The sequence below is a fragment of the Grampus griseus genome (assembly GCF_964374135.1).
Source record: "Grampus griseus genome assembly, chromosome: 14".
Classification (NCBI taxonomy): Eukaryota; Metazoa; Chordata; class Mammalia; order Artiodactyla; family Delphinidae; genus Grampus; species Grampus griseus.
This window is the reverse complement of record NC_139008.1, coordinates 67180703-67192852: the sequence shown is the minus strand read 5'-3', so window position 1 is coordinate 67192852 and position 12150 is coordinate 67180703. Positions and strand designations below refer to the sequence as shown.

The following is a 12150-nucleotide window of genomic DNA, read 5'->3' as shown; positions in this document are numbered from 1 at the left end:
TGTATGAACTCCCTGTTTCCCCTCACCCTCTTCAAAAAAAGTATTATCTATTTAAAATCTCCTAATTGAGATGGGAAATGTAACTTTTTTAAATTTTGCTTTTCTGATACCACCACAGTAAAAATTGTGTTAATGTTTACTAGCTATTTGTATTTCTTCTTTGCCCATTTTTATATCCGGGTGTTCATTTTATTATTGATTTATAAGCACTCTATATATTAATGAAATTAATCTCTGTGATATATTGCAAAAAAAAAAAAACCCAGAGAAAAATATTTGTCCTTTAACTTGTACATTGTGCTTTTTGACATAAAGGCTTTTAATTACCTTTGCCTTATGAACTCTATTTTACCTGTATGCTGAGCAAGGTTTTTTCTATGCTAAGATCAGATATATGGTGTACTTTTATGTTTATACATTTTTAAATGTTTAGGAGTAATAAAACTAAAATTTATTTCAGTGTATAATATAGGGCAAAGATCTAACTTTATACTCTGCAAATGTCTGGCCAATTGCTCCAATACTATAATCTATCTCTTTTCCACAAATTTGAAGAAATGCCACCTCTATCATACACTAAATTTTAATGTGTACTCTAATCTGTTTATGGGCTTTTCACTCCATTTCATTGATTTGTCTGCAAATTCCTGAGCCAGGACCATACTTGCATAGTGTTACAATATATTTTATATCTGTTACTGCAAAACATTCCTATGTTAGCTTTCTTTTTGAATGCTTCCTTGTCTATTCTCACCTGCTTATTATTCCAAGTAAACTTCAAAATTATTTTTGTCAGACCCCCCCATACCACTTTTTTTTTTAAGTCTCCTTCCACAGTGCTTACAAATAGATTACCTTTTAAATCACTAGTTCCCCATCACCTAAAGTGTGGAAACCAAATCAGAATCATGACATGGAAGGGCTGGTGCAGACTTCAGATATTCCACGGGGCAGTAGATCTGTTTAATCTTTGAACCTAATGGGCTCAGCAAACCTTTAAGGCTTATTTGCCTTACATGGGTAGTATAAAACAAAACAAAACAAAAAATCTGATTTCTTGAGAGTAACTTGACAAAAGATTTTTGCAGCTCACTGGGAAGAATTAGCAAGGGAGACTGGGCACTAACTAGTAATAAACAAAATCATCTTGCATACAAGGAAGAGATTTGGGGACTTGAGTGATAATTAGTGAATGAATGTCAGCCTGGAGAGAAGCTTCTGGTGGTATCCTGCAGGGCTCCCTCCTTAGGTCTGTTTAGATCAACTATATTATTTTATTGTTATGTTTTGATCAACAACTTGGGTGAAGATATATAAAAGGCAAACTTAACAAATGTCATACAACACAAAGCTTATAGTGAACACAGCAGCTGACAGAATCAATTCAAAAAGTTTCTGACAGGCAATGATGATGGGCCAAATCTAACAGGAGAAAAATTACCTAGGGTCTACGTGGAGAACGCATTGAACCAAAAAGTCAAGTACAAATACATGGGGCAGGAAAGATACAGTGTAGTAAGAGGACATGTGTAGAAAGGACCTGATGGTTTTACTCAACTGTAACCACAATACAAATCAGACCACCAAACAGTTCTGCCAGGACAGAGACTATTTCTCAGTCATCTCTGGACACCTAGCACTGGGCACACTCCCTGGTCCACTGCAGAAGTTCAGCAGATGCCTTCCAAATGAAGGAGCAGAGGAAAGTAGCTGCCACAAATGCTGTTATGGTTTTAGGCTGCTTAAAAGAAGACAAGATAGTTATGCTGATTAGATGACCATAAAAGTCTGTGACATCTGTTATGGGAACCATACTTTAGGAGGGATATGGAAACTAATTTGGGGAAGCAACTGAGGTTATAAGGAGTCTAGATATCCTCTCACAGGAGGATTTGTTGAAATTCTTTTTCATTCGGAGTTGAAATCTTAAAGAGTCAGAGCTGCCAAATGATGAAATAAGTTTCTCTGGGAAGTTAGATCTTTGTCACTGGGGGTAATTAATAAAAGGTGATATAAAAAAATCAATGATGAGAAGGGAGAAACGGACTGTACCTTTCAGTCCCCTCCAACTTTGAAATCCTTCTTCCAAATATGCAATCTTAATCAAATATCTTTAAGTTTAGAAAGTCAGAAAATTATCACAACAAAACGAGCAGAAAGTCAACTGTGAGCAGGGAAACAGCATAAAAATACCACTGGGGTCCCATGTGACATGAGTAACGAGATATAGTGGGAAATGCCTGGACGTAGGAATGAAATTGACCTGGGTTACACCCCAGCAACATTATTTACTGGCTGTGTAACCATTAGCAGTGTGTCAATAAGTATGTATGGGCACATACTAGGTGCCAGTCACTGTGCTAGGTACTGAGGATATAACAGATAGCAAAATAATCCCAGTTGCCGTCCTCACCGAACTCCTAGCCTAGCACAAATATAAATAATCTATTACATACAATTCATTGTAAGGATATCCAGCGTTGCCCAAGAAAATTGCCATTGGAACACAGAGCACTGGGCTCCAGCCTTGTCAAGGGAGACAGAATATTAACTAACCTATCTCTAAAACTCAACTTCCTGATCTTCCTATCTGAATTATAGTGAGGATTAAAAGAGATAATAAAATGCCTAACAAGTGTTGGCATGTAGTAGTCAATGAATCTAGATACCCTCAAGTTTGCTACACTATAACAAAGAAAATTCTCTTTTTGCTGACAAAAGTACAAGCCTACTCATTTAAAATCACACACTACAGTATTTGCAGACGGCTGCCTAGGGATTAGGTATACCTTCAGCAACAGATGACTCACAGCTGGGGGGAGAGAATCAAGCTAGAGGTCAACGGGAAAGCAATAGAGCAACATATTAAAACAGTAACCCAGGCTGAGATGGGGTCACTGATTCCATCTGGTAGGATGGAGAATATTCTGCTAGCTTGCCCATGTACATTTGCTTCAGACCAGCAGGATGTTCTCCCTCAACCACAAAAGTGAATTTTAGCAAGTGATCAGCAATGTTCAAAAACACTATAAGAACAACAGAAGCCAACGAGTCCTCCTGCAATCACAAAACCAGCTATAGGTGCACAGACAACATGATGCTTCCTTCACCTGGCTAAATCAGCAGTTCTCAAAGTGTGGTCCTGGGACTGCAGGTGGTGGCTGGAGATCCTTTCAGGGGTTTATAAGATCAAAGCTATTTTTACAACAACTCCAAAACATTATTTGCCTTTTTCACTCTCAGGAGTGTATGGTGGAGTTTCTCAGACAACTATACAACAATGTGATGATACCATTGCCCTAATGGCTAATGAAATGTGTACTTGAATATTCTAGAATTTTCTTAGATAAGTACTTTGGGGTACTCAATAATTTAAGGGCGCAAAGGGATCCCGAGACTAAAAAATTTGAGGACCACTAAACTAAATAATCCTGCCCCTGCAAAAATGAAGAGAGAAACTACTAAAGGACTTACTAGGGAAACAGCACACTCTACCAGATGTGATGTTTGGGAGAAAGATCACACAGTGCAAAGTAGAGGCTGCATAAGAGAAGTGTCAATTGAATCTGAAATGCAGCCAAATGAAGAGAGGCATTTTTTGGTATGCAATCAAAATGACAATTGCATATATGGGAAAATAAATTTGAATGTTTCTGATCTCAACCGGAAAGTTTCATTCAAATATGCTCTAGCAATTTTCATTTTAATTGCACCTTGCTGGTCTAGAGAATTATAAAAGACACTGCACCAATAAGAATTCAAGAACTCAAGGTTAAAACACAATGTAGTTTCCTAACTGCTTTTGGACGTAAAAAAAAAAAAATGTTCTTCATGTATAATTTCAATTTTCAAATGTTTAGATTTTAAAACTAAAATAGTATATAAATTTTGTGTGAATGGAAAACACTGTTGATATTTTTAAATAAAACAACATTTTCTTAAAACCAGTTCATGAATTGTAACAATATAGCATCTGTCGTACCTAAGATGTAGATGGTGAACATAAGCTGCAGAAACTCGCTGCTCTAAAATGACAAGTATACCTACCAAGCGGGCAAAGGTAATACTGCCATTCCAAGAAGTAAATTGGATTTCTTAAATTTCCAGTGTCATCAACTTGTGGCATAGCTGCCTCATAATGTATCCTTGGGTTCCAAGCAATAGGGATGTAGTAAATATGACATCAACTATATAAGATCTCTCTTGTTTACTGAGTGCCTACAGTATGGCAGGTACCGTGCTAGGTACTACAGAGACAAACAATACACACCAACTAAAAGGAACACAGAGTCTAATGCAGGAAGACCGCTGAGTAAAGAAATAACAATAAAACAAATGGCAAAGATGTTGAGAGATCAAATTCATTGTGGGCAAGAACGTAGGGAAAGAGACCTGCTGGTGACAGAACTAAAGGATATGGTGGGGAATTTGGCAGTAGCTATCAAAGTTTAAAACGCACATGCCCTTCAATCTGGGAATTCAACATTTAGATGTGTATCCTATAGAAATACATGTACACTAAGACACATGTACACAGAGGTTCACTACAGCATTGTTCATAAAAACCAATATTTAAAATAACCAAATGTCCATCTATAGAAACATAATAAATGAATCATGGTATCTCCAAACCATGAAATGCTATGCACCAGGCACAAAATATAAGGTAAATATGCATGCACCAACATTGAAAGATCTTCCGTTATGTGACCAAAAAAATCAAGGTGCAGAATATGTACAGTATGATTTAGGTAGGAGAAAAATATTTGCATATTTATATATATGTAAATAAGTGTACAGAAAACAATCAAAAAGGATACTCACAGAAGTGTTCACAGGCGCTATCTCTAAGTAGAGGAATGGAAAGGGGATCAGTGCAGTGAAGGACAGCTTTCATTTTTCATTCTACTATGCACTATTGGTATTTTTTACGATGACAATCTATCCATGTATTACTTATATAATCAAACACACACACACACACACACACAGCAGTATGACAAGTGCAATTACTGCTGCATGACAGAGGTCAGCACAAAAACTGATAGGACTCTGGTGTGGGGAAAGCTGAGCTCTGATCTAGCTACTCCTACTGTCAAAGGGGGCTGTGGCCCAAGTCCAGTAACCGGGTTCTCCCCTCTCCACCTCCTCATCCACAGTACAGAGAGAATGTAGTGGACCACATTAGCCTTACCAAGTTGCCATGACAACAGGATGCCCTCTGATAACTCTGTGCCTTTGTTCCTGCTAGTCACATTGCCTGGCATGCCTTTCCATGTTTTCTGCCTAACTAAAATCAAAATCATTCTTCAAGGCCCAGCTCAAATACCACCTCTTCTGTGAAGTCTTCAATAGCCCCCGATGTGGTATCCACTGCTTCTCCTCTTTGCTCCCACAGTACTTTGCTTGTATTTCTTTTAAAGTATACTTCCTTCTACCATGCATTTATAGTCAGTCTCCCTAGTAACCTTTAAACTTGAGTGCAAAGACTATACTATTCAACTCCTAATTGCCTAGGGGCCTTAGGCATATTAAGATTCATTAAAAGTGTATGTCCTAGGAGGGAGGGAGGAAGGGAGGAAAAGAGAGATTTAGGACATTAAAATCTGTATAAATATGAAAATCCATTTACTTAGGATTCAAAACTGATGCAAAGTTATCAGACTCCTCATTATAGCACTTCACAGTGCACTGAGGAGCTGGTGTAGTAACAACCATATTAACTATCATTTCATGAGCACTTACTATGTGGCAGATACTGAGCTAAACACTTGCCATTATTCTCATTTATTCTTCACAACCACCCTGTGAGGAAGGTACTATTTCTTTATACAGATGAGACACCTGAGGCTAAGGAGAAATGACTTACTCAAGGTCATGTGGGAGTCACACCCATATTTGTCTAACCCCAAAGCCTTTGACATTTCTCAACAGTAAAGCTATCACTAATGGCAGCCATGGTCAGTCTTCCTGGGGCCTTGAGAAGAGTAATGCAAAAAAGAGTTAACATAACAGGCCTGATCCTTAGAAGGGCCTGGTCCTAGGCTGGCAGCTGGGAACCTGGCTTTTGAAACAATTCCTAAGTGATAAGGTTGCTTTGCCCATCTGGGGCACTGAACATCTGCTTTCCTTCTGTGAGTCTGGAATTTTGGTAGCTGTTGCTGGCAGAGAATGCTATGATCTGTCTTCAATAAATACCCTGGTCTCAGAGTCTCAAATGGGCTTTCCTAACAGAAACACTGCACATGTGATGATGTATTTCACTGCTGGAAAAAGGAGCAGGTCTGTTGACCCCTCCCAGTGGAAGGGAGAAAACACAGGAAGCCTGTACATGAATTTCTCCAAACTGCCTGATGTGTCTTTTCCCCTTGCTGATCATATTGTGTATCCTTGAGTACCACTGACTCCGAGTCCTGTGAGTACTTTTAGTGATTTCCCAAACATGTGGGTCATCCTGGGAACACAAAATACACAAAGAGCAAAACAAAATAGCAAACAAAACATCTCAGAGGAGAAAGGGCAAAAACAGCAAAACAGAGACTTACTTCTCTGGATTGTCTGGAAACTTGATCCGCAACTCTTGGTTTTTGTATGATCTTTTTTCAAATGTAAGGATCATCTTCTTCACTGAGCTTTCATCCAATGGTTCTTCCTGGGGTAAAGAGACAAATGCAACAATTTCAGTCCAAAGGGATTTCTTATTCACTAATCACTACTTCTTTCCCGTGGCTCTTACATGCCATTCTGCCCCTCACCTTTCTGGATTAACTGTACAGTAAATACTTTATCTCCCCCATTAGAATGAGGGTTAAGGGTGTACATCACATGCTACTTTGTATCATCACTCTGTGTGTCTCACATCTAGCACAGGAAGTTCAACTTAAGGTATTAAAGACTCACTCATTCAACAAATATTTCTTGAGCATACTGTATGGCATGGAGTAAGCAACGATACTAAATGAATATGGTTTAATATTTATTTCGTCCTTCTCTTCTGTTGTACAGGTAAGATAACATTTAGAAGTTTAAAGAACTTGTTCAAGGTCAAACCCTGAGTCAGTGGCAGTGCCCCTCAATCTTTTCCCTACACCGGGGGTCAGCAAACTATGGTCCATACGTCAAATTCAACTTATAGCCTATTTTTGTACACCCATAAGAATGGTTGTTAATTAGCAATAGTCACTGCTTTGTGTTTCTTATATTATACATTACTGTATCTAGTCCTTACTAGCTACTGAGAAGGGTATCAGACAGGTACCTGGAATCCCGATACAGCAACAAGAATTTAGTAACCTCGCTCAGAGGAAGCATAAAAAAACTAGCAGACCATACAGAATATTCTTACTTCATACACTGGAATAATACCTACAAAGGTAAATAAAGTGAATTTTTGAAAACAGAATCATTCGCCCCCCCAAAAAAAAATCTACACTAAAGTTTCAGAAATGTTTTTTCCTCAGTTTAGTTCCCAGTTTAAAGTAATGTGCTGCAGTGCACTCTGCCTCTCTAACACTCTCCCAACTCCTAGCTTCGTAACTTTGTAGTCACTGACCAAAACTCACACCTAAAAGCAATAAAGAAACTGCTATTAAGAGAACCAGAAGGGCTTCCCTGGTGGCGCAGTGGTTGAGAGTCTGCCTGCTGATGCAGGGGACGCGGGTTTGTGCCCTGGTCCGGGAAGATCCCACATGCCGCGGAGCGGCTGGGCCCGTAAGCCATGGCCTCTAAGCCTGTGCGTCTGGAGCCTGTGCTCCGCAACGGGAGAGGCCAAAACAGTGAGAGGCCCGCGTACCGCAAAAAAAAAAAAAAAAAAAGGAGAACCAGAAATAGATCCTTTTGGAAATCACTGAATCATCTCATAATTTTTTAAGTACCTAAAAATGTTAGCTATGAAAGCACTGAATCATCTCATAATTTTTTAAGTACCTAAAAATGTTAGCTATTAAATTTAGATTTTGGCATATTGAGGTTCTTTTTTAAATTTACTTATTTTATTTTTGGCTGTGTTGGGTCTTCATTGCTGCGTGCGGGTTTTCTCTAGGTGCGGTGAGCGTGGGTTACTCTTTGTTGCGGAGCACAGGCTCTAGGTGCACAGGCCTCAGTAGTTGTGGCTCGCAGGTTCTAAAGCGCAGGCTCAGCAGTTGTGGAGCACGGGCCCAGTTGCTCCGTGGCATCTTTTCGGACCAGGGCTCGAACCCATGTCCCCTGCATTGGCAGGCAGATTCTTAACCACTGCGCCACCAGGGAAGCCCCGACATATTGAGTTTTAAGTGGGAGATACCTATACATTCATTTTGGGCATGACACCTTTCTTAGATTTTATCAATGACTCCTGGACCCTCAGGTACTCTGTTGGAACCCCACCCGCTCCCCAGTGTCTACAGCTTTAAGGAGAGGTACCCTGACTTGGTAAAAAAACTGAAGTCAGTGCCCTGACTCAGTCAGGACTCAGAGCTTAGCTTCACTACTTACTACCCACGTGGCAATGTTACTTTGCTGAATATAATCTTCAAACCCTCACCAAGTCTAATTGATTCTACCTCATAAGTGAATTCATCCACTTGGCATTTAGAATAAAGTCCCAAATCCTTCACATGACCTGTATAAGGAAGGCCTGGCAGGATTTGGCCCAGTAATCTCTCCAACCCCAAACCTCTGTTAGTGGCCCATGTCTGCTTATTCACTGTTGACTCTCCAGTGCCCATGATAGGGCCTGGCACACAGGAGACATCCAATGAAGATCTGTTGAAGGAAGGAAGGAAGGAAGGAAGGCAGGGAGAAAGGGGAAAACTACTTTAGGTCATCATAGAGATGACCTAAAGACATGAGGTACATAAAATTGTTTTATAAACTATATGACACTCTATTAATATAAGCTGTTATTGTAACTATTAGCATGATTGTTAATGTACCCAACTTATCACTGGGATTTAACTAAAATAATTTAAATTGCTAGGAAAGGGTTAAATCACTTTCAAGCAATCTCAGTACCTACAGCTTTTCTTTCCCTTAGCTAACATCCTGCCAACCCTGTAGGAAAAAACTTTATTAGTGTTAATAATACAGCTCTCATAGGATTCCCGAAGTCTTAGCCTCTCCAGGGTTTGGCCTTCCCTCCTTTAATTTCTCTCCAACACTGGGGGAAAACCGAATTATCAGTCTTAGTCATCAGCCACAGCAGTATCTCTAATAGCTCAACGTCAGAAACCAGAGGGAGATTTCAGAAAGACGAATGCTGGTGATGTAGCACAAAAAGGACAATAATATTTTACAAGTTCACCTGACTTTACAGGGGCAAACATCACTTTTTTTTCATCAAATGGGACTTTGGTGGCAGTGAGAAAATAACTCCTGGACTTGTGGCCTTCCATGCGTCATTTTTACAAAGCGACCTCTTTTTCCCTATCCCTTAACAGAAGGGCTGGTCCCACATCCCATTTCTGTCTTCCAGGCTAGAAACCTTATACCCATGACAGCTACTATCCTAATCCTCCAGTACCAGCCTTGCCCGGCACGGGAATTATACCTGCCAATTAACTGCTGCTGCAGGGCTAACAGATTGATCAGAAGCTAGTAAGGAGTGAGGGAGAGAGGGAGGATGTGCTACACACACTGTTTGTCTAAGGCTGGCAGGGCTGCTGCCCTCAGAGAGGAAATCCAAGACTGTTTCTCACCACAGATTTCCAAAGTGTCACCATCTCTTAGGGGCAGACCACCGAATTACCACTGGTAGAAATCCTAATGAGGAGAGAGTTACTGTCATAACACAATAAAGACCTTTTTGGAATATGAATCAATTTTTTTTTCTTCTCAGATTCACACTCCAGCTTCAGTTTTTAAATCCAAACTTAGCATCAAGTCTTTAAGGGAACCAAAAAACAGCTGGCTCTTAAGAATCTAATTCATACTGAACAAAATGTCAGAGTGAAATTACATACAAGTTAACACTTAAGGATTTAAAGAGACACAAAGGTAAGGTCACATTATTTTTAATCACTGATATTTTACCTCTATTCTTTTCAGCTTCATTCATTTATTCATTCAATAAATACTTGTTAAGGGCCTACACCAAGTTCTAGGCATTGCTCTGAATGCTAGAGATACAGCTGTGAACAAAACAGAGCCAGTCCCTGTTTTCAACAGAGGTTGGGGAGAGGACAACAAATGAGTAAAATAACAAACAGGAATTTCAGATCATGATAAGTGCTGTGAAGACAGTATACAGAATAAAGTGATAAGAGAATAAGAGAACGACTTGCAGGGCTACCTCAGAGACAGGAACGACTTCCCTGAGGAAGAAACACCTGAACTGAGACCTGAATGAGAAGAAACCAGTCATGTAAAAAGCATCAGGGGAAGAAAAGCATGCCAGCAGAGGACACAGAAGTAAAAAGGTTCAGAGACAGGAGTCAGTGCAAAGGCCCTAAGGCACCTTGAGGAACAGCAAATAGAAAGGGCCTTGGGTATCTCTTTCCCTAAACCATATTTTTTCAGTCACATCTAAATACCTAATCCCCTAACTGCGCCTTTAATTTCTTCAACTTCGTTGCTTTGCGAAGGCCATCTCAACTGCCTGAAAAGCCCTTCCTCCACTTGTTTGACAAAATTCTACTCCTCTTTCAAAGACTATTGACTGTACTTAAAAATGAGTGCCCTCTATGTGTCCTCAGTACTGGCTAGGAAGCCCCTCTGACCCTCCTCAGTCCATACTAATTGCCCCACAGTTCAGTGCTTGGGCCTCGATTATAATATATAATCCAGAATAATTTAAAAACTCTATCTGTAATGTTCTTTACAGTTTGTAAGATGCTTTCCCAACTCCATTATTCCACTTAACCTTCATGTCAACACTGTGAAATAAGTATTCTTAACCCCATTTTACAGATTAAGCTGGGAAGTTCAGGGAAATTAAGCATTTAGCACTGAATTACACTCTACAGATGCTGTGTCAGGGCCGAGCATCTGAGCTCCAAGCCCAGCTCTGCCACCTTACCTCTTCCTCTTCCTCCTCACCCTCTCTGTCAATGATTTGAAGCAGCCGTTTTTTGTCATCATCTGCTTCTTCTACCACAGTCATTTCCTCCTCCCGAAAGCGGCCACGCTCTCGAGTACCAGCTTGTCTCCGACGCATCTTCAGCTCTTCCTCTTCATCATCCCGGGGACGTTTTGTGCCCCTGTTGGGCTAAGGAAGAGAAAAAAGAAACACAGGATTTGAGAGCTGGAAAATATGTATAAGGGCATACATACCAAGCATTCTAAAAGTTTTCGGAATTCCCTGACTGAAAAACACCAGAGCATACAATTTCTCCCACAGAATGAAGTAAAGCTCTAAGTGGTTATTTCTCAGACCTGCAACGATTCTATAAATACATGATTACAGTCACCTACAAGGTAGCTGGTTTTTGTTACAAGTATTTTTCAATATGTAAAGTTTAGCACTTCACAGAAGTTCCTGTATATACAGAAATCACGGGGAACAAGGCTACTTTGAGAAGGGAACGCTGGGTTAAGCTCAATTTACTAGTTAGGATTCAGTCCCCAACACCAATCCCTTAGTACCTGGTTTTAATTCAGATTTAAAAAAGATTATAGTCACTCACAAGTAATTCAAACAGAGAATATTACATACACAACTTCCAAGGGTCTACAACATTCTAAATTCCTACTTTCCAGCAGAGTAGAGTAAGGCCCAGAGGTCAAGTATTACCCAAGGTCACAAAGCCAGGAGCAGCACTGAAAATAGAACGGCACTTCCGGACTCCTAGTCCAGGGCTTTTCCCACCGCACTGTTAGGGTCTCATTCTCCCTCTGACAATGCAATCCATGGAGGAGTTTTTACAATTGCTTGCCATTCAGCTGGAATAAAACAGGGCACTACTGAAATGGGCCTCAGAACTGAGGAAAAAGAGCACCGCACTAGATATCAAACAGCCCAATATCTCCATTCAGCTCGAGTTACTACTGTGCAACTTTGGGCACATCATTTAACCTCTCTAAGCCTTACTTTCCTCATCTGCAAGTGGAGATTATCATACTTTTCTCCCTGTGAACTTCAGAAAAGATGTTTTTGTGTGTATTTTAAAAATTTTTTTCAGCTTTATTGGGATATAACTGACATATAATTTGTGCAAGCTTAAGGTGTACAACATG

General features: G+C 40.0%; 1 protein-coding gene across 1 annotated transcript in view; it reads right to left on the bottom strand.

Moving 5' to 3' along the window:
• The window catches only part of CTNNBL1 (catenin beta like 1), a 169496-nt gene that overhangs the window by 129146 nt on the left and 28200 nt on the right, over positions 1 to 12150 (bottom strand). Inside the window, exons 2-3 of the mRNA XM_082669611.1 lie at positions 10994 to 11182; positions 6546 to 6652 (exon numbers count right to left, since the gene is read on the bottom strand). Of these exons, the coding sequence (XP_082525737.1) occupies positions 6546 to 6652; positions 10994 to 11182 (296 nt within the window). The remainder of the gene's footprint in view (positions 1 to 6545; positions 6653 to 10993; positions 11183 to 12150) is intronic.